This window comes from Canis lupus, chromosome 1 (genome assembly GCF_048164855.1).
Source record: "Canis lupus baileyi chromosome 1, mCanLup2.hap1, whole genome shotgun sequence".
In the NCBI taxonomy this organism is placed as follows: Eukaryota; Metazoa; Chordata; class Mammalia; order Carnivora; family Canidae; genus Canis; species Canis lupus.
In genome coordinates this window covers 63,127,114-63,150,831 of record NC_132838.1, presented here as the reverse complement: position 1 = coordinate 63,150,831, position 23,718 = coordinate 63,127,114, and the positions used below count along the sequence as shown (strand labels likewise).

At 42.2% G+C, this 23,718-nt stretch overlaps 1 protein-coding gene across 2 annotated transcripts in view; it reads right to left on the bottom strand.

Moving 5' to 3' along the window:
• CLVS2 (clavesin 2) overlaps positions 1 to 22,829 on the bottom strand; it is an 88,025-nt gene extending 65,196 nt beyond the window's left edge. The window contains exons 1-4 of one of the 2 annotated variants that reach the window (XM_072832587.1): positions 22,582 to 22,829; positions 20,918 to 21,121; positions 20,156 to 20,785; positions 9,151 to 9,325 (exon numbers count right to left, since the gene is read on the bottom strand). In XM_072832587.1, coding sequence (XP_072688688.1) covers positions 9,151 to 9,325; positions 20,156 to 20,544 — 564 coding nt within the window. In that variant the 5' untranslated portion in view covers positions 20,545 to 20,785; positions 20,918 to 21,121; positions 22,582 to 22,829. The remainder of the gene's footprint in view (positions 1 to 9,150; positions 9,326 to 20,155; positions 20,786 to 20,917; positions 21,122 to 22,581) is intronic. The other variant, XM_072832599.1, reaches the window with a different exon arrangement.
• Between the last annotated feature and the right edge of the window lie 889 nt (positions 22,830 to 23,718).

Sequence of the window (23,718 nt, the reverse complement as noted above, 5' to 3'; positions counted from 1 at the left end):
TTCTTATTGGACTTCATGGCAAGATGGCTGAGTCAGTGTACATATTTGGTTTGTTATAGCAGCTATTACCACTTTATCTAACTACCTCACACTCACCCACATCTTAAAATTCCAATTAATTGGGACCTTGCAAAAGCATTTGACTTTAAGTTATGGAAACACACTGTTGGGGCATTTCGGTGGCTCAATAGGTTAAGCATTTGCCTTTGGCTCAGGGTCCTGGGTTTGAGCCCCACATAGGGTTCAATGATGAGCCCCTATGTGGGATCTCAGGGATGAGCTCCCTGCTGAACAGAGAGCCTGCTTGTCTCTGTCTCGTTCTTTCTGCCCCTGCCCACCCTCGCTCCCTCTCCTGCTCCTTCTCCCACTCTCTCTTTCTCAAATAAATAAATAAAATCTTTAAACACACACACTAATTGTGCATCAAATAGTAGTCTAAGAAGTATTCCTTTTATGAGTTTTTTGTAGTTTCTCCAATTGCAGATGTGAAGAAGACTAAGCCCATTAAAAACAGATCTTCAAAATAGTTATGATGAAGGATATATTTTCCTTCCAGATCAATCTTAAGAAAATATAACAAGAGTGTTATCCATGGATGAGACGGAAAAATCACTCATCTCCAGGATTCTGGAAATATGGTACCAGAATTTTAAAATTAATGAAAACAAAAATGACACCTTAGTTTGAGATTTCAAATTTTTCGGTTTAGATGTACCTAAGGTTATATTTATGAAGGTGAAATGACTAAACATTTGAAAAATAGACATGTGAATTTTATCAACCTCTGTAGAAAAATCTGATGACATAAGGGTCCTCATTATTAAGATATGACTGACAAATAAAAATTGTATATATTTAAGACACACAGCATGTTTTGTTATATGCATACACTGTCAAATCATTGCCACAATCAAGCTAATTAACACATTGGTCACCTCACATAATGACTGTTGGCGGAAAGGGATGCGTGTGGGTGTTAGTGATAAAAACATTTGAGATCGGGCACCTGGGTGGCTCAGTGGTTGAGCATCTGCCTTTGGCTCAGGGTGTGATCCTGGGGTCCTGGGATCGAATCCTGCATCGGGCTCCCCACAGGGAGCCTACTTCTCCCTCTGCTTATGTCTCTGCCTCTCTCTGTGTGTCTCTCATGAATAAATAAATAAAATCTTTTTTAAAAAATTGAGATCTATTTTCTTTGCAAATTGCATCAATATAGTACATTGTTACTATCTATAGTCACCATGCTATATGACATTAGGTCTCGGACTTCTGCATCTTATGGCTGAGAGCTTATAGACCAGCATCTCCCATTTCTCTCATCTCCCAGCCCCTGATAAGTACTCTTCTACTCCTATTACTATGAATTTGATTTTTTAAAAGATTCCACATGTAAGTAAGATCATGCAGTCATTTGTCTTTCTGTGCCTGGTTTATTTCCCTTAGCGTAATGTCTTCCAGGCTCATGCGTACTGATGCAAAAGGCAGACTTTCCTTCTTTTATAAGGTTGAGTAGTATTCCATTGTGTCAAAACCAAGTTATTTTTTTAAGATTTTATTTATTTATTCATGAGAGACATAGAAAGAGAGGCAGGGACACAGGCCGAGGGAGGAGAAACAGGCTCCAGGCAGGGAGCCCGATGCAGGACTTGATCCCAGGACTCCAGGATCACGCCCTGGGCCAAAGGCAGACGCTCAACCACTGAGCCACCCAGACATCCTAAAAACCAAGTTTTTGAAAGGATAAGTGGATGTTCACATTTTTGCTGTTTAGAATTGCAGAGAATGAAAAAATAAAGTCCGATTGGGGGAGAAGGATATATCAAGATGCATTTGCATTGCTACTAAAAAGAATAAAAGGGAACTTGCACTTACTCATCTTTTTTGTTCTCTAGTTAAGGACATGTCTAAACATAGCCAATAAAATGAAATGCAGAGCAGCTCATATGGTTCGTTCAGTTTTTCATTATAGATAATTACTTTCTGTCCATTTATCATTATCTCACTGACTCAGACCAAAAGATTGCCACTTGCTTCTTTCCCTTTTGTCACTGCAATTATTTGGCTACGTGAAGTGAATATAATATCCTTCCGTCGTGTAGAGGTATTAAATTAAAAGTGTGGAGGAAAAAAAGTGTAGAGGTATTACATTTTATTGACAATTACTACTCTAAGTCAGTACGTGTTAAGTAACTCTAGAGCACCCATCTCTTCATTTTTCTGTCAAGGTTGACACCTCCTTCCTACAACTAGACATTTTAAACAGATTTAGCCAGTAATCAGAAAATAAAATAGCAATTGTAATGCGAGGAAAAAATAGTAATATATATATATATATATATATATATATATATACACACATATATATATACACATTCCTATGTATCTATGTATATATAGGCATCCACAGAATTTTCCTAGCCCATCATCAAAGGTTATATAATCCTTAGCTTGCTTGCTGAACTGAATATTATATATAGCTTTTACATGCCTATTGTCAGCTTTTAAAAAGACTGCCAACGTCCTACTTCTGGGAACTGAACCTCTCAGCCAAGCCACCACATTCTCACACCATGAAATAAAGCAACGTTAAGGGTTTCACTCATTTGTTTTAGGTTAAGTAAGGACCGAGAGGAAACACACTTAGCTCAGGCAGCGATGCATGTGACGAACAAAATGTCACTTCTTTTACACGCTGCCCTTGTCACTGTTTCCCGGGATGGTTCTGCTTGTGCATACGAAATGTGGAAATAAACGCTCCCACCTTCAGGCTGTCTGAATGAATACGGCTCATGAATCTGTGTTCATTTTGAAAAAGATAGGCATTGTTTCAGCCCTCGGCCACCAAGGGACCATAATGCCGCCTTAAGTGTGCAAGGCAGCTCCAATGCAAGAAGTTTCTGCTGCTGTCCAAGGCACGTGAAGCCTGAAAGCTATTGGCAGGCTAACAACCCTTGCAGAGAACATGGTTGCAAAGCATGGAGTCCTTTTGTTTTGTTACAAAGTCCAAGTTTACTCAATATCTCACTGAGTTCTCTTTTGATATTGTCTCTTAACCACCCTACACGCGTGCACACACACACACACACACACACACACAGAATTTGGAAGCTGCCAGAAATTGCAGATCGGATTTAGAGGACTGCACAAACTACTGCTGGACCGAGTTAATGGGGCTCCTCACCCGCTAGGCTTGGACAGTGATGCTCCAAGTCATTAGCATGTCTTCTGTTTTTGGCAAGCTCCCCCTGGTAGGACTGGGCTTCCAAACAGTCAGAGCCAGAATTTGTAGCAGCAGCACTTTCTGCCTTCCACATGAATGACCAGAGCTCCCAAAGCTGGCAGATTGGTGGCTGCTCCTAACACTAGACCCTTTAGATAGAAGAAAGGGCTGGCATTAAGTACTGTGAATTGATTACATATTCTTTATTCTTTCACAAGTCCTATTTATTAAGGGCTCTTAAAATATCTGGCACTGATTTTGGCATTTTGTGACGGCCCTTACATCTGAGTTTTATGTAGCAACTCAAAGAGCTATTCAGTTCCTTGTTAGAGCCAAACCCCCTGACAGCAAGCCGGGCCTTGACTACATTATGTACTGTTCAGCAGATGGAGTTTGGGGATTCCTGTGAAATTGTGAAACAAAAGCACCGAGACACAACAGGACAGAACTAAGAAGGAAAAACAGATAAATATATCCAAGGAACAATGAACAACACAGGTAGCGTTAGTGTTAAGTTAAAAAAAAAAAAAAGATGACAAGTAAGAGATTCTGGATTCATAAGAGAGTTGGAGTTTTTCATTGCTAAAGAGTTTTTTTTTTTTCATTGCTAAAGAGTTTTAAGAATGATAGTATTTTATGAGAAAAAAATTAAAATGGAACAACAAGGACAAAAAAATATTAAAAAGAACATCGCTTGACTGTAAATTCAGTCCAAGATGTTCCAGGTATTTCCAAACATTTCATGTTTTAATTGGCTTCCCAGGGCTACAAGTCACATCCACTTAATCTTGTATTGATTTTCTAAGATGCTTCCTGTTACCATGACTACCCCAATCAATTAACTTCTTATAAGGAGCAAGATAATTTTCTTTCTTGTGTCTTTCCAATGAGGACTGAATAATTTATTTCCACAAAAATATCTGATGTTGCCTCTTATCTATCAAGGAACTACATTATGTTGGTAAAAATGTTGGAGGCCTTCCGCTTAAAAAAAAGTTTACAGATCCCGTACAGAGAAAGCATACAGAATTGCCCTGGACCATATATCACGAGTGGCTTATCAATCTGTGCTTGTGTTGATAAAAATTCTCTTTGGCTATGGAAAATTGCCTTTCATGTGGCCTTTATCATATTGAACTGAGAGGCTGGCAATCACTCAAGGAGGATGTTCACGGGGAAGAAGAAAATGGTTCTGCCACAGGCTAGCCATTCGTGACTTCTTAAACACAGCTCTGGAAACAATAGAAACAAGATCCAGGAAAGATATTGGTCTTTTGAGTCAGGCGACTTGGACTCAAGCCCTTAGGTCGTTTGAGAAAATTTGGGTAAGTCTCTTAAACTCCCTGAAGTTTCATTTCCCATCCTACAAAATGAGATCAATCTAGTTAGCTCCATGGTGGTATAGGGCTCTCTAAATCTAACGTCTCTATCCTTCTATCCAAGTCCTTTCTTCTACTCAAAATATCTTTCCAAAGCAAAGGAGTGACCAGGCCCACTTGCCTGTTCCAACCCTCCCAATTTGTGTGGAGATAGAGGCCAAACCACATAGGATGCCATCCTCCATCCCAGCCAGCCTTTCTTGGCTCATCTCTGGTCATTTGCCTCAATTCACTTCTCAGACTAGCCACCTCAAAACAGATTTATCATATAGCTTCAACGTCTTACAGCTTTATGTTTGTTCAAAGCACTTCCCCCAAGGTTTTCCTGCCCCAAACGTTCTTCCTATCCTTGTCCATTTAGCAAATTCTTGCTCATCCTTCCAGGCCACGGATATCCCCACAATTGCCACCTTTCCAGCTGTGCCTGGAGTTTCTCCCCGCAAAAAACAAAAGATTAATTTTCACCAGGTGAAACAATCTCATTTTTCATTTGGCTTCCAACATGAAAAAATATTTTACCCACCACCTAACATAAAAACATCTAGATGCTACTTAACCACACAGCGAAGTGATTTTTTTTAAAAAATGCAATCTGTGTATTGATAACCTAAGCATTAAAGCAAAAGATGGTGTTATTCAGATTCCTAATCAGCTTTAAATCTAAATAGTTTAATTAGTCACTGAATTGTGAGAAAACCAGCACATATGCAGAAAAATATGCCACCTGACAAATGAGCTTATCCACATCAATTACTTTGAGCATTGCTATCACCTGTTAGGTACAAGATGTATCATTTTGAATGTAATACTTTAAAATTGGTATAAATGAACAGACTGAGATTCAAACAAAATAATGTAATTTGCCCAAGTATTTAGTATGTAACAGGCTTGTCATCCAAACCCAGTCCTATCTGCCTCTAAAGCCCATTCTACTTTCACCTTTTCAGCCTGCACTTTGATCACAGGTAGGTCTTAAAAGCAATGGTTTTAGGATGCTATCAGATGCTACCTCTAGCCAAGTCATTCAAAATACTCATGCCTGAGAAAAAAGAGGTTGGTGTGTGTATGTAGACAGGTTATACAACCACCTAAAGAAGAAAAAAGATGGAGCCTCTTGAAAGCACAGTTACATTATCTTATTAATAATATATATCATTAAAGAGAGTTTTCTTCCTGGCACTAGACCCATTGGTGGCCTTTCTTATTTTGAGCTCAATTCCTTAGAATATTTTTTATGTTTGTCAAAATAAAAGTATCATACTATAGCATGATGATAGCATGATATAAATTATCACTGAGTTATTAGAAATATCCTCATCTCTTAATTTTCCTGACTGGCTTCATTGGAAGGGGTTTACTATTGTGGTAGTACTGGTAGTCTTGGTGATGGCACAACCTAAAGTTTCGTATATATCTTACTTCAAACATTTCTTGGTGTTACATTAATCTCAAAAAAAGTTTATTGATGCTTCACATGAAACATATCAACATGCAACAATGCTTCTCACAGAGCATATGCGAAGTAAAACAGAGTAGTGATTAGAAAAGTCATAAAATGTTACCCCAGTAGCAGACAAACTAGGAAATCACGCACATCTCAATAAATGGAACATTGTTAGCACATTCTCTATTGTTATTTGGAGTTACTATTATTTTTTTATCTAGATCTAGACGTAGATATAGACACAAGATAGACACATTGATTCAGAGCATTTAAAAAATCAGTTCAAACTGGAGAAAAACTGGAATTAAAAGGTTAGTAACTGGGCAGCCCGGGTAGCTCAGTGGTTTAGCGCTGCCTTCAGCCCAAGGTGTGATCCTGGAGACCCGGGATCAAGTCCCATGTTGGACTCCCTGCATGGAGCCTGTTTCTCCCTCTGCCTGTGTCTCTGCCTCTCCCTCTCTGTCTCTCATGAATAAATAAATAAAATATTTAAAAAATAAAAGGTTAGTAACAGGGTGGCTCAGTTGGTTAAGTGTCTGCCTTATGGCTCAGGTCCATGATGTTAGGGTCCTGGGATGGAGCATGGAGTCGACCTCTCCCTCTCCCTCTGCCCCACCCCTGTTCATGCTCTGTCAAGTCTCTCTATCAAATAAATAAATTAAATATTTGAAAAATAAAATAAAGGTTAGTAACATGTCAAATTTATTTCCCAGAAAGAGTTCCTTTCTTTTAAGTGGCTTCCCAGTTGGCCACCAGGGGAACTCAACCTCGCTTGCTCAGTCTGGGTCTTGGAAGAATGGAAAGGGACTGAAGCATTCCAGGCCTGCCCTGCTGAGGAGGGGATGTCTCCCTCTCCAACATAAACACAGAGACTTAAACTGACTACAGATCCTGTCATGCTGACACTTAGCACTTAAAAGAAATTCTGATAGTGGCCACAGCTAATGGGGAAGCTTCTAAACGTGTCCCAGTTGTCAGTATCCCTCCCCTGGAATGACTGACAATGCTACTATTACAGGACTTCACACAGCATGTAAGTTGGCAAATAGCAAGATACCAAGTCTATTCTTGAGACTTCTTTTTCTCCAATCTCTTACAAATAATATGAGGCCTCCAGTTCTTCATGTAGCTGAAGGTTTGGCCTATCGCTTGTGCAAAAAGAGAATGGTAGATTAAATTTTTAAAAAATATATAAAAGGCTAGATTACTATTCTGTGCTAAGTAACACGGTTGTGGTAACCAATTTTCTTTACAAAGCAAAGGATGCTTTGTACACTGCTGGCAAGGGAGCAGATTAGGACTGATTCTATGTGATGTACACATTTCCAAACATGCTTATCCTGTGTCCTCTCCCAACCCCCATTAACTGCCTCTATGGAGTTTTAAAAAAGATGTTGTTTAAGAGAAGACAGGAGCAAGGCTGACTCACCCAGAGCAAGTCAGGAAACCTGCACCAGGGAAAAGCTATGTAGAGAAAAGGATCAGTGTGCCTTATTCACTTCACAGGCATAATCCAAACTGTGAATTGAATTTGGTTAAGATGTCCTGCTGCCTGGAGAAGTGGACCATTTTTAGTGAGTCATCAGCCATCAATTTAGGTGCCTACAGACACAGTCAGAAATTACTATAGAACAGAGATCTGGATAATTTTGGCTATTCAACATAAAAAAATAAAGTCTAGCATTCTGGCCTAATGAATGACAGAGATATAATTAGCCATTTTAAAACAAGTGATATTTTCAGCAGTAAAAGTTACAAAAATTAACTGTTGATTTGCAAACTTCTAAAATGCATGTTGAATATATGGAGAACAAATAGCAATTAATATCACTGGAGGGTTCATTTGCAAAGTTTTGAAAGAATCGAAAATTTATTCCATAGATATTGTATGTGAAATATGATAAACTACAGAGAGAGCAGAAGAAAGACATCCTAAAATTTAAAAAGAAATAGTCAATAGTAGGTTTATGACATGTCACTAATTAATAACCATTGATTTTTCATTTTATAGTTCCTAACCAGTTCTTCACTGGAAGATGCACCATTCCTATGTAAATTCCATATGACAGCCCTTCCACCAAAACAACAACAAAAACCCCAAGTAAGTTTAGAGAAGTACTGGAGGGTATTATGCTGAGTGAAGTAAGTCAGTCGGAGAAGGACAAACATTATATGTTCTCATTCATTTGGGGAATATAAATAATAGTGAAAGGGAAAATAAGGGAAGGTAGAAGAAATGTGTGGGAAATATCAGAAAGGGAGACAGAACGTAAAGACTGCTAACTCTGGGAAACGAACTAGGGGTGGTAGAAGGGGAGGAGGGCGGGGGGTGGGAGTGAATGGGTGACAGGCACTGGGTGTTATTCTGTATGTTAGTAAATTGAACACCAATTAAAAAAAAAAAAAAAAAAAGTTTAGAGAAGTAGTTCAAAACAGTGATTCCAAATCATAGATATCAAAAGACATATTGATTGCCTTTTTCTTCTTATTATTATTCATTCATGAGAGACAGAGAGACGCAGAGACACAGCCAGAGAGATAAGCAGGCTCCCCACAGGGAGCTCAAAGTGGGACTCAATCCTGGGACTCCAAGATCACACCCTAGGCCTAAGACAGATGCTCAACCACTGAGCCACCCAAGCGTCCCTTGATTGCCTAACAGTTTTCTGTGCGACATGAAACATATTCCCAATCTACCAGGTTAAATGGAATAGTAAAGCAAATTTTGAGCTAATAATTAATATACCCCGAAAAAAGAAAGAGAAATAGAACAAAAAAAAAAGCCTAAATAGCTAATAATTAAAATCCAAAATGTGCTCTTTGTTCTGATTATCAAGATAAAAAAATCTCAGGTCATCATCAATATTTATGCTTAGTCATAGTGAGGTTTGCCCCCAGTATTACCAACTCTGTCTGTTAAAAGGTCCACATCTTTCAACTTTTCTTCTATCATCCTTCGCCCAGTGTTGTAATATTGGGGCTTAAAAATTATTTTAAAAAATATTTTTGTTATTCTTTTTTTAGTAAGATATTTTGTCATTCTAACATATTAGCTAAGAGAGTCAAATGCAAAAGGCTGAGAAACTGGGTAATTTGTAAATCTTTACCTGAAGGCCTTCAATAGCCAGTCGCAGCATGCTTGGTGTAAGTTTGGAGGCTTGCTTGAAGGTGAAGTTACTCCAGTCTATGATCAAAACAAATCCATTGACTTGAAGCTCAGGATCTTCAATCATGGCTTCTAAAGAAAGTAAGATGGCACGCAAAATATCCACCAGCGTGTACCTATCAGCAACAGAAATATACTGCATTAAATCTAACAACCACTTTCCTCAAAACTATAGAAATTGTTTAGCACACTGAAAATTCCCTTTAAAATACCTCAGGAGTCTGAAGATAATTTTGTTTAGAAATCTCCTAAGAAGAAATTTACTTGCTGCACTTCAGGGACATATTAGAATTTAACGTGTATCCTACCAAAACAAACGAAAATGCTCTTGAAAATATTTTGTTTCGTATTTTACAATCATTTCCTTTACCTCCAGGCCTTCCTAGGATTTTCTAAAATCTCACCTTAACTATCCTGAAAATTAGGCATCGTGCTTTCTGAAGCAGCTCAAGAATGGCCTCAGTAATACTGACATTTCACACCTTGACATTTGGAAAATTTGAGAATGAGATTTGAAGGAGTTTCACCAATAAACACGAATACTAGGGTTAAACAGCTATGGTTAAAAGTTTTAGTATATTTTAATTACTCGTATGGAGTTTATATCATAAAGATGCAATTAAAGATAGAAGGGTATGTGATTGAGTCTGTATCTTTCTCAACCTCGCACCCTAGTGCAGTGCCTGGCATGTTGTAGGAACCCAATGAATGCTCTTTGCATTCCTGTAAAATGGGAGTAGACGAGAGTGCAAAGACACTAATTATAATGTAAGATACTGCCTCAGCGAAGGCAGAAGGAAGAACAAAGGAAAAAGCCAAATGTGAGAAGTATTTTAGAGGGAAACTTGTTAAAATTCGATACTTAGACACAGAAACTAAGATTGAAGGAAGAGTAAAGGAAGACACAAAGATTCTCTAGCTTCCATGCCTAAGTAAATGGTAAAATCTTTCATCAAAATCAATAATGCAAGACAAGGAGACAGTTGGGAGATGGTGGGAAATGTAGAGTTTGGAATAAAACCCACTGCATCTAGAAGTATGTAGACCATCCAGAAAGATATATTAAGGAGACATCAGAAAAAGTAGACCGTAAACTGATGTGAAAGCTGGAGGGAGAAAATTCCAGAGTCAAAAACATACAGAGCCTAAGTTCAAGTAAGTGAAGGAGGTCATGGAGTCACAGCTGAGAAGCAAATCAGAGTGTTATTCAAGAAAGGAATCCCAGCATTTCAAGAGGAATAAACAAATTTATAAAAACACTAACATTTCAGGGTTTTCCCCTCAGATATTCAGGTATAGACATCTAGGAAACACCAGACAAAGAAATCTTGAAAGAAATCAGGTGGGATGGGGGGGGGTGGTGGATTAGGAGTAGAAATCCCTAGCACGGAGTGGAAGTGATGGGCTCACCAGGAAAACAGTATGAGGTAGTGAGCACGTATGAGGGAGGAGTTCCATTTTTTTTTTTTTTTTTTTTTTTACTTCTAAAAACATTTGGAGGCGAATGGAGAAAGCACAGTAGTCCAGAAAGGAACTTCAGGCAACTTTTCAGTTGCTCTGGGTCTCATTTCCTCATCTATAAAATCAGTAGTTTGGAATACAATCCCCTTGGGATCCCAGCATTACTCAGGCATAGGGCATGGTGTCAGAAGACTTCAAGATGGAATCTCTTCCCTGTCCCTCATTAGCTGTGTGGTCCTGGACATGTCATTGATCTATACTTCTGAGTATATGAAGAAATGGAAGTGCCCTCATATGAAAAAATGGGAGCACCTGTAATTATCTTATTCTATCTCATTGGCAGTAGGGAGGTGAGGTGGGGATGGGGAGGAAAGTCAAAGACATGATTCACGTAAAAGCACTTCCACAGTGCTACGTATACAGCAAGTGCTCAGGTAATGTTGGTTGGAATACAACAGAACATACTTTTTTTTTGTAAGGGTAACACATAGACACAGAGTACTAAGAAGGATATAGTCGGAACTGAAGGCTATTTGTACATTATACTTAAAAACTGATGATCTTTAGACAGCTTATTACTCTTATAAAAGGCAAGGACTGAGAGATAATTTTTAAATTTTTGGAAGGTATACAGCATATTTTAAGGATATAGCATCCTTAGGCCTATAAAATACTTCTGAATACATAAGATAATAAAATTTTGTGTAGAGCTCTATTATCTATTTGTCTTTAAACCTGTAAAATATATATAGCTGGATACCTTTATTTGTCACTCCATGGCTGGCTTATCTCCTTTATAAATATGATGGCCTAACCCAGTGTTATGACAAAAAGCCTATAAATCTACACAGACTGGAAAGATGGCAGAAGAAGGCTGCATTTCTGATTTAAATTGAGCCACCTCTTTAAAAAAATATATTCATTTTAGTTCCTGACATCCACAATAATAGTATGGTAATAAAAAAAATTTTAATTAGAAAAGCCCAATTTAGCATTTCTCCCCACTTTTACGTTACCTATAGGAACACCAAAGAGCATTAACACCAAATAGCATGAAATAAATTTGAATCTGAAATCAGCTTTGGAAGGATGATGTATTATATTCAGTGAGAACAAACCATAGCACCAGTAAAGGCAGAAATCAAGATGCAAGGTATCTTAAATAACACACTTCACGCATGGTTTTCCAAAACTGAGGCCAAATCAAGAGAAAAATTTATAGACGTTATCAGCATTCCCAAGGAAATATAATAAGGCAAATCCCCTGATCAGCAAAGGAGAAAATCAGGTTTGCAAAGTTTTCAAGTGTAAACTTCACCAAGTTTTTAAATGTAATAGCTTTCTTCAAAAAGAGAATCCTCTGATCTTTATAGAAATCATTTTGGTGTCCAAATTGAAGCAAAGAAACATTAAAACATCTCAGCTGACTGCATTCAAAGGGCAGGTCAAAGCCACTCTTGACATTCTAGTCCCCTGTTGTCAAACATGTCACATCGCTACCATTAGCAGCTCAGCAGGCTACTCATAAGCAGAGCATTAGGACATGAGATCTTGCCAAAGTCTGTAAAATATCTCCCAAAGAAATGGAGGATTTTATGAATTTTATATCTTCAGGAATCCTACTGTCATTCTTCTTCTGTTGGAAATTATCTTTACCTGTTATAATCTACAAACCTGAGGCCACCGCAATGAGTACCTTGGTGTTTGAGGCCTCCTTCCCAACTGTAGGAGCTCCACCATTGCTATTCTTCCCTTGTATGTTGGAAGAAAGCCATAAATAACAAACTAGCACATTAATGCAGCTCTTGACTCTTGACGTTGTTTCCCAAAACATCATCAAGTAAAGCCTGAATCTGAAATCAACTTGGAGAGGATGATGCATAGCCTGGAGTAAGAAGAAATACCAACACCGGTAAGGAATTTTACAACTGGGACACTAGACTACCCAGACCATTGCTCTTGAGAGACAGCGGAGCTGCGAAGCTATGTAAATACCGTCTGGAGGAGACTGACACCTGTATCTGTGGTTCACTAGCCATCCAGTCAAGAAGAGCAGGGCAGCTTGCTCGCTGCCTCTGGCCCTGCAAGGACAGGGGAAGCTCAGCGGCCTGTGCTCCCCTGGGCCTTACAGAGAGGCGTCCCCTACCATTTACAATCCATGCAAAGAGCAACCTAAATCACAAACAGGTCATTTCCTTCCCGTTCCCCAGCCTTTTCCTTCAGCCTGACAAGGAAAAACTGGCACCTGGGCAACACACTGAACAGCACCACGCCAGGAAATTTCCCTTTGTCACTAAATCAATCAGCCAAGTCCTTCGTTAAGGCTGCCCCACCCCTCAGTTTTCATTAAGCCACGTTTCTCCCATCTGAAGCCCTTCCTATTAGAAGGGTGCTGAGGGGAAGACAAAAGGCCCCAAATCGCCTCTCTGATGCCTCATGGTATCATCAGCGCTAGGGCTGACGGACCTATCTAGGTGTTGTATCTTACTGAGTGCTAATAATAATAAAAATACCTTCATCTGTGTCATCATTGAAGATTTCCAAGGCGATTTCAAGTGCATGATCTTAAACTCAAAACAAGCCCAAAGTCCCTCTGCTGGCTCTGCTCCTATTATTTCGGAGATAAGGGCACAGGGTCTCCAAGAATGTGAATGGTTTGCCCAGAATCGGCAGGGGAGCCTACAGGAGAAGCCAGGTCTTTGGTTTCTCTTGCACTTCCCAGGGTACCTGGGTTCTCTTGCACTCCCCAGGGTACCTCACCCCCAGAACACCCATGAATCGCTGTCCTGCTGTTTCAGGTCTCCATGGCCCGCATGTCCAAAGGCAGGGGAAGCCCATTCCCAGTGTGGCACCGTGCCAGGTTCCAGGGCATGCTTCAGCCTGGCCCCAGCAGCAGGCTTTGGTGAAGGAAAGCCAAGAAGACATTCATGAGTCTCAATGGGAAGAGGAGAGGTCTACAAAGCCTACAGAGAATATGATCTCTGAACCACTCCTCTGTCTGGCTTCTATCACGGAGCTCAGATGATTAGCTGTCTGAGCCTTGCGTTACTTTTACTGCTGTGGGGATGTAGGTGAGTGAGAACAAGTGAATCACCCAAACGGAAGCATCTACAGGAATAATGTCTTTCATCGGGGGGGGGGGGGGGTGTAAAACAACATGCACCTACTGCCATCAGAATAAGATAAAATAAAATGAAACAGAACTGTGCTGGAAAAAAAACTGCAAAGGTCAAAAAGGCAGCTCTCCTTTTCAGGGTAGAAAGCAAACGTCTGCTGAGTGCAGTCCTTGTCTTTGGAAGATTTATTCTAGGAACTGAACTTTCTAATGATCTATGCTGACATTCATTCAACATTTTCTAAATGATAGATGCAGTTTTTTCCCCTCGGTTTGTTTTTCCCTAGACTCGTGCTGGTAACTGTGTGTACACACACAACACGTTTAACCAACTCACTTACTGGTTGTATGGTCATGAGCGAGGGTCTTAACTGACCAGCGCCTCACCTTCCTCATCTGCACAGTAAGGCCCACCTTAGAGGAATGCGATAGGATTTAAGAGATTAATTCTGTAAAGGGCTTAGAGGAGTGCCTTGCACACCACGCACGTTATAAAAGTATTTTAAACGAATTAATTAATTAATTAATTAATTAATTAAAATGAAACAATAAATAGTTGAATTCAAGTTACCAGAGAAGGCGATGCTCTCGAGGCACAACGCCAAAGAGGCCATGGCTGGCCCTTAGCCCTGAACTTCGATCAAGGGCAAACAGTACCCTCATTAAGCACTTAGAGTCTCTCTGGTAGTGATTTGACGCCTCATGTTTATTCTTCCCAAAGGTCATGTGTCCCTCGATGGTATAAACAACGTCTTATGCGTCTTTATTTGCCCCTTGGCACCTACTATAAAGTTCTATGTATGTAGCAAATGCTCAACTCAGGCGTACTTTTTTTTCAAAAATGATTTGAATTGAGTACTATTTGCTCAGTTTGTTATTTGATGTTATAAAGACTTGACATACAAGGACATCCTTTCCCTCCTGTCAGTAGTGTTGTCTATTATGTTAGTAAAGTATATGTACCTGCACTCAGTGAGGGAAAAGAGCTCAATCTTTCTCAGAATGGAGGAAATGTATTCATTTCCTAAGGACTACATTAATTTATTAACTGTTGGTCTCTGTTTTAAAATATCTTTCAACATTTCCTTTGAGGCATCCTTTCAGTGCAGTGTAGTAACCTCAGATCCTTCGCTTCTCTTCAATTTTGTTTAAAGTTGCATATCTAAAATGTGAACATAGCCCGGTTCAAGCCAGACCCCATCAACATCCTACTTTAAGGTTGGCACTCTTGGTCTTTGTGGTTATTTCAAGATTATTTCACTAATTACTGTATAATTGCCCCAGTTTCTAGGGACCGTCCTATTTTTTCCAGAAATTTGTTCCAATATTCCACTAACATTTGTCAGGACGTTTTTTTTTCTTTTCCATTTTCCATGGTATGAACCAAAGCATGGTTTGGAATGAGCTGCAGTTTCCAGAATATTTGTGAAAAGAGCCTCCTTATAGGAAGCAACACAGAAGCTCTGTGGGGACAGAAGTCCCATGGAATCCACACTTGCCATTTCCAGTTTTCACTGAATCTCAAAATCCACCCATAACACAGCACAACAATGCTTCCAGGATTTGAAGGGTGAGGATTCCTGAGCTTGACATGATATATAACACTGTAAAACAAAAAGTTGAAATATATTTAAAGAAAATAAATATAAAGTTTAATAAACAGGGACACAAAGTCTTCAAAAATGAGGCCTCAAAAGTAAGCCTATGTTCTTCTGGTGTTTTGGTTTTTGCTCTTAAGACTCCTGAGTATGAGTGTTTCTCCCTAATTATCTAGTTGATTACCCTTGATTATTCTTAGTAATTTTTACTGTATTTTGTTTTATTTGATTTTAGTGTACTTCCAGAGAAGAGTAAGACTTTGTGGCTGGGATTAAAACATATCTGTATAGTCTATGGCTATTTTAAAATTTTAATTTATTGTCAACATGACCTTCTTTCAATTTGGAGACTGACCACATTATTTGAATACATGGGCGCATAATCATAATTCAATCTGAACTTGCAGATGTCATTATTTCTTTTTTTTGTTGTTGTTAAAAAGCCACACAATAGGAACAAACAAGCCAAGCTGACAATAATATGTTTTGTAGGAAAATTCCAGGATACGTTAGAGAATCACAGCATGATGTTTGACCCGTGGCTCTTGCACCCCTTCTAGAGCTTCAGTATTATAAATGATAATCGATGTGTATCACAAGCCAAACATAATGCAGGATGGTCAGCACTTCTGAATTGCCTCTATATTAGGAATCATTTTGGTTTAACTGTATTTAATTGTTTTCCAATGGTTATTAACCGGATTCCAGATAAATGCTTGATTGATGTGCAAATATTTAGAGAGCTGCTTTATACGTCTAGTGAGGTAAAATACTACTTATGACCTACAGGCTGACTATCAGAATGCATGTCATCATTATGTTTCAGGTGACCCAATTTACTCATGAATATTCACAAGATTTATTTTCCAGTGAATTCAACCTCTCAGATACCTGCTCCTATGCTCTAGAGTCTAAACTGTGATCTACTTTCATTCCAAACTTCCTTCTCTTGAGACAGTATGATCTCTTCTTGCTTCACGTTACATGATCCTCATACGCTACCGTTGCAATCAGGGCGACAACTGAAGGTACCTGCTGAGTCCCAAGCCGGGCACTATCGTTCAGGAAGGAAATACAGCATGTAATGTGTGGAAAACTACTCCACCCTTAGTGAGCTGGCGTACTAAACAATTAATCGTTTTTAATTTTGAGGAATTCGCTCGTTTTCAGAAATTTATGTTAAACAATCTGAGAGAAATGAGATAAAACTGTATGAATCTTTACCAAGGTCCTCAACAAATGTACCATGAATCTCAACACATGTAATAAATCATCTGGCCCTGGTCTATCCTTTTTAGAACACCCACAGACCACATTGGAAGGCATTCTGACATTTCAGTATTTCAATTATTTTTTAGATATGTTGAAAGGCAGGTACACTGTAAACATTATTATTTTACTTTAGTCTTCCTGAAGATTCCATGTCTCCTATAAAAGATTTGGAAATGGTCCAATTCTTTGCCATAACCTGAAACTAACCTGCACCACACTGCAGTAAAAAGAGACACTATTTTATTTATAGTCACTATCTCACACACATTTACTGTTGCTAGTCTCCTGAGGAGCACAGAACACTGTCCTACAAATTTAACATAGGATAAAGTATATATCGGGTAACTTCCTACTTAGAATATTTTTTGATGCATAACTCACTGCAACAAATATCAATTAGCATTAACTCTGGTTCGCATGCTATTATAAATATGATAAGACCAAGATTTTGTCTTTTCTGTTATACAGATCAGTTATTTCAGAGGTCTTTACAAAATTTTTCAAAATTTCTTTTTTTTTTTTAATTTTATTTATTACAGTCACACAGAGAGAGAGAGAGGAAGGCAGAGACACAGGCAGAGGGAGAAGCAGGCTCCATGCACCGGGAGCCCGACGTGGGATTCGATCCGGGGTCTCCAGGATCACGCCCTGGGCCAAAGGCAGGCGCTAAACCGCTGCGCCACCCAGGGATCCCAAAATTTTTCAAAATTTCTTAAAAAAAAATCTTGCTTTTTCCTTCGGGAAGTTGGAAATAGCCTGTTTTCCAAATAAAAGGGACACTTTCATTTCTGGAATTTCCCTGTGTAATCCTGGACATTCCCATCTATTGTTTCTTTAAAACAATGCTATTTTACTTTCTTAAAACAACACTACTTAAAAGAAAAAAAAAATGTTGAAAGCCAGGCAATTCACTGAACAACTTAAGGAAGGTGGTCAGAATTATGATCACATGTGCAGTCTTCTCAAGAAACCCAAGCTGTGTGGTCTGACAGGATGAGAGTGGGATAGGACTCACAGGACAGGAGAGGCATGGGGACCAAGAGAATTCGGCATGTGGCATGTCCACCTAACAGAACAGTAGTAAGGTAAACATGGAGGGAAGGAGGCACAGATTTCTGTAAAAGTAAGTGAGATAAGAAGGGGGGCTGCAGAGTGTAGAAAGGAAAGAGATTCAGACCCAAGGTAAGAAAAGGGATGGTGCTACCCTGATACTGGAAGGAAGGTACGGCCAGAAACCATCCTGCAGGCTTCAGGGCAGTTCTTATGCACATGTCCCAATGATAAAAGTCTAGAGAGTATGTCAAGAGGATAGAACTGTTGATCCACTAGTCCTTGTCACTGGATATATGCGGATCTGAGATGGGGGGCAGGTAGGAAGAAGGAAGGAATGATTTAGGAGGAATTTTAGACCAGCTCTAAATAACTCATATACCTTCTGATCTTGACAAACTATAACTTTTTGGTTATACATGTTTATTTCCAACTGCAGAAACAGAATCCACAATTTGTAGTCTATAAGTCCTGATAGAGTATTTGTACAGGGCATAGCTTCTCATTGTTAACCTCACATATATGAAATTCTAATGTCTAGGATTTCATGTAGATTTAACAAAAAATGATTTTACATACCAAATAATAAATCATCTCCCATTATAGATTTCTAAGGAGCTAGATCTTCATGACCATACCCTTTATATGAAAGAATAAGACAGACAACTAAAACACAGTTCCTTTAGTAAATCTGGAGTCATCAACTGCCCATATACATGAGAACTATAAGTGACTTTCATCTTAATTAGTGAATATCAGTTCACTTATAAAGATAAGTGAAAAAAGTTCTGATCTATATGCACGTCTCTGAATGCAATCTGCCCCTCTATGGGTATCTTTGACAGACTCTGAGATATATTTAAATGTAAAATCTCCATAGCTCCCATTTCACTGTAGCTCAATCAACAGAATACCAATCTCACTGACATATATGGATTAGATTCTTTCTTGAATATTTTTTTTCAATTTTGATATATACAATAATTGGTTTATATGACCCTACAATGTACATCTCAGATGGATGGGAACTTCTTAAAGAGAAACTGTGGTCAGAAGGTAGCATTTCACAATCCTCTAAACTTTGCCACCCAATAAAAAGTAGAATGAGTAATCAAAATAAGGAATGGAACTCCATTCCCCCTCAGTAGCTAACTCTGTAAGTTTCTTAGCTTTATGATTCCTGAGGTAGTAATTTTCTTTGTATTTACCTAAAAGAAGTTAGAGTAGTTCTCAACTTAGACTCACAGGGAACAGGTGAATAACTAAAGAGTAAAACCCATTCATTTACAAAACAGTCTGAGAAGCCTTTCTAGAAAGCCATAAGATCAATAAGCTTTCTCAGTAACTATAAAAGTCTTTTACAATTGTTCCAGAGATGTTTTCAACTAACCAGATGCATCAAAAGTCACCATTCACAGAACTAAAAATACACCAATGTTATAACAACCAGTTCCTCATGATTCATAGTTCTGGTAACATTTTCAAGTCCCATGAAATATATTTAGCTTTGAACTTAATTGAAACTACCTTACACAAGACCCTTTCATAATTTGTTTATGTCTTTCAGTCTGAGAAAATAATTTTGATTGAGGCAGTGAAATAGTCCCCCTCTGCATTTGTCTGTTATGATACAGATGAAATAAGAATATAATTTCTCCTCCATTAAAAAGCAAGAGAGCTCAAAAAAAGTCTACCAACTACCATGTCTGAACATTTTTCACTTCCTCATGAAAGATGAAAAATCACTTCAGACAGGAAACACATTCCTTAGATTAGTGACAGGTGTAGAACGAGCACACCAGTCAGTCTTTATTTTCAGTGTCAGTAGGCATGCTCAGCGACAGAGGGTACAACTCTTCCTTCTCATTGAAGTGACACACATCATATTATTCCTTCATCTACACATCACCAAGCAGAAAAGTTCCCAAGCAACAAAACTACTTGATCTTGGTTGAATGCCAGGCTATTATTAAAAAATAAAACCTCAGTACTAAGGAGAGAAATGATGATGACGATGATGATGATGGTGATGGTGATGATGATGATGAATCTAGCTTAAGGATTTCATTAGGAGGAAGGAGGAAAAGTTGTCTCCATCCTCATCCTCATTTCTCCACAGAACAGTAAACTTATTCAAGAGGTGAAAAATTTAGCGGCTTTATTTAGAAGTTGAATGCTTTTAGACTGCAGCACAGTGATATGGTTCAGGAAGCACTTAAAGCTGCAGTAGAGACTAGGTGCTCACTTCCTGAGTTTCAAAGGTAAAAATAAAAGCCTTACTCCCACCCCTAGATGACCCTCCCAGAACCCCAGTTTGTAGTTCCAATTTCTCTTTTTCCCCAGCCACATGAGCACAAACATCAAAGCTGTAAAACTATGACACTCAGGGTAAATTCTGGAAAATGGGAGAGTAAAAGAACCCCTAATACAAGTCTGAATTTAGGATTTACCTGCTCTGATCCCAGTTGGCTGCAAAAAGGACTAGAATCTTCCTGCCATAGTGGTCCAGGTTGGCCAGGCCCCCAGGGAAGCCATCCTTCAGAGCCTGCTTGATGCCAGGGTCCGTGGCCTTGAAGCTTTTGAACATGTCCAGGTTCTGCTGCCGGTACTCAAAGTACTGGGCCAGGAGGCGGAAGGCCTCAAAGTGATGAAACTTCCTGGCCCGCAAGAAGCGTAAGATGAAGGCATCATCTGTGCGCAGAAAGCCGATGTCCGGCCTGGTGATGACCATGTCCCTCACCTCCTGGATGTCCTGGTGCAGCGTGTCTGGATTCTCGTTGAGCTCCAAGCGAGCTTTCTCCAGGGTCTCGGGAGAGAGACCAGCTTGTAAATGAGTCATTGTTCCGCTTGTTCCTGAACCTTCCCTTCCTCTTGACTGTCCCGCGACAACACACCTGGCCTTGGCCACCACCGCGCTGCGTGCGGCCTCCGGGCCTCTCTGCAGCCTGCTTCCTCTTCTGCACAGGAAATTTTTTTTGTCTCGGTGTCGAGACTAGTACCCTGTTGCTCCTGCTTTCCCGCAGCTTCTTTTTTTTTTTTTTCTTCCCCTTCTGGGGGGTATAAACTTCTTTTTCCCACCTCTTAAAAAAAAAAAAAAAAAAAGACGCCTCACTTTGGTTTCCTCTCCCCTCTCCCTTACAGGGATGCGGACCTGCGGAGGGCCCAGCACCCCCTGTCCTTCCTCAATCCTAACAGAATGCCCCGAAGCCCACCCTGCACGCTTGGCACTGATCCGGGGAGCGTCCTCTTCTCTTCCGAGATGTAACCACCACCGCCCCCGCGCACATCTCAGCCGCAGCTCCGCGCCGCTTCCCTGGTCCCCCCTGAAGGATGCGCCTGCCGGGGCCCGCGGGGGCAGTTCCGATTAATAATAAGGTGGCTCTCCGGCGCTGAGCTCCGGGGCGGGGAGGGAGCGTCTTCGGCAGAAAGAAAAAGAGAGAAAGGGAAAGAAGGGGGGGGGGGGGGGAGGGCGGAGAAAGGAGCTTATTTTTCTTTCTGCTTTATTCCAAGAGGTTATTAAAAAAAAAAAAAAAAAAGACGTTTGTAAGATTTTGTTTAAAGCGATTAGGTTCCAATTAGGCGGAGACGCTGCAGATCGCGCACCTTCTCTCCTCCCCTCCGAGGCAGACACAGGGTGATCTCAGAAGGCACCAGAAGGGTCTGCCCCCCCCCCGCCCCCGCCCCAGCCCCAGCCCCACCCGCAACTTCGGCCTGCCTCCAGCCCTTTATTCCCACGGGGCTGTCCCGGGGGTGGGGGTGCGCAGGGAGGGCAGGGATCGCCCCCACCCCGGAGCTTCCAGAATGTGAGGGTGGGGTGGGGTGGGGTGGAGGAGGTGGAGCAGGGCAGCGGGGACCCAAACGGGAAGGTGCCTAGCTGCCCGAAGCCTCCTACCGGCAGCCCCGGGGGCGGGGGCGGGGGCGGGGGCGGGGGCTCTCCCCGGCGTCCAGCGGCGCCCGAGGCGGCGGCACCCACTCGGCTCCGCGGGCTGCAGCGCGGCGGCGGCGGGCGGCGGGGCCCCGGGCCCGCATCGCCCCCTCCCGGCCGGCGGGGTGGGGGTGGGGGTGGGGGTGGGGGTGGGGCCGGGGCGCGCCGACCTAGGGCCCCCCGCGCCCCAGGTCGTCGCCCCGCGAGGCCATTCGCGCCCCCGGGAGGCGGCTGGAGGCGGCGGGAGGAGGCCGGGCGGGAGGAGGCCGGGCGCGCGGCCGCCGCCTTTGTGCGCCGGGCTGCGGGGGGCGGCGGGGGGCGGCGGGGCTGCTGCGGGGGGCGCGCCCCTCCGGGCGGCTGCTGCTGCGGCTGCTGCTGCTCCGGCTGCGGCTGCGGCTGCGGCTGCGGCTGCGGCTCGGGCTGCGCGGCTCGGAGGACTCGGCTCTAACCACCCCAGCTCCGCTCGAGCTGCGACGTAAGCGCCCCCTCGGCTCGCGCGCGCACCCCGCTCCCGCCGCCCCGGCCCGGCCGCCACCCTCCGCCGCGTCCAAACAGACCGGCCCCGACCGCAGCCTCCTCCCGCCGCCGCTCCCCCGCAGGGCCCCGGGAGGGCGACACCTGGCCGGGCGGGGCCGCGATGCCCGGCCGCCTCCCCCCACCCCGCACCCCCCGTGCCCCCCCGCAGCACCCCCGTGCCCGCCTACGGTCCCCCCGCGCCCCCTCTCCTCCCCCCGAGGCCCCCCCGCGGTCCCCCGTGCCCGCCCGCAGCTCCCCCGTGCCCCCCTGCGCGCCCCCCGCGGTCCCCCGTGGCCCCCCCGTGCCCCCCCGCGCCCCCCTCCTCCCTCCGCGCCCCCCCGCAGCGCCCCCTCCCCAGGCCGCCCCCCCCTCCGCGCCCCGCGCCCCCCGCCCTATGGGGACGAGACCCCGAGCGGTCGGTTCGCGCCAACTCACCTTCTCCGGGCCCCCGGGCGACCGCGCCGCCGTGCAAAGTGTCCGGAAATCCTCGGGACTTCGGGCACTGCCTGTCGCCAGAAATGTTTGCTGTCGACCAGAGGAGCAGAGGGGTTCCAGAGCGCCGCGTGGATGACGAAACCTCCGGAGGAACTTCTACGAATAGTGTCCCGGCCGTAAGGCCCGGCTGCTGGAGTGCCAAGGACCACCTGGGCCCGCGAAAGGAAAAGGAAAAGAGTCCCAGAGGAAGGACACCCCTCGACTCATTTCTCATCTCATAATGAAGCAAAGGTTTCTGCAGACACGTGCGCTCGTTCCCCGGACTTGTATCCGTCTGCAGACTAGAATCATCATAAATGGATGTCTTGGGGCTTAAGGTGACTTCCAAGGGTTTGAGGGCAAGGAATGTTTTCTCTTTTCAACGCACAGCATGTATTCCCGAGGTGTCACGGAGAGCAACTTGGGCTTACAGACTAGATAGAACGAGTCCTAAATTCCAGTCTGCACAGTGCAGCCAGTGTTTCCTGAGCTCCACTGCGGGGTGGGCATTGCCCTGGGTTCTATGCGTAGAATAGGTGGTCTCCAAGCTGGGAGAACCTGTCCTCCCCGATGACCGTCAGAACACTCAGGGTACAGGTGCACACTTTTCGTTGTTCTTCAGCAATGGTGTTCACAAAGAGAAAAAAAAAAAAAAGAGGGAGGACAGACCTCTAGCATTTTATTAATTAAATTAGTGCAAAGTTTTGAAAGAAACAGAATAAGAGAATACATTACACACGCGCACAGTCATCATTCCCAAGGAATTTACACTTTAAGTAAGAAACTAACACACACTCGCTCACTCATTCATACACACCCATATATAGTATCCTTCTAGGACTTTATATAATTATGACTCTTCAAAAGCATTTTGAGTATAATGTGAACTATTAAAATAATTCGGTTCACAGTTTAAAAACCTTTGAAAAATTTATTTTTGGCCAATATTCTAGAACTTGAAGAAAATGTGTGTTCTTATGAACTGCAGCAAGAGGGTTTATAAAGAGATTTCCTTGATACGGAGAGACAGCGCTCCATAGACCTCTTGTATTTCTGAATGCCTCAGGCGCAGAGCATGAACTGTTGTTTTCCAGACTC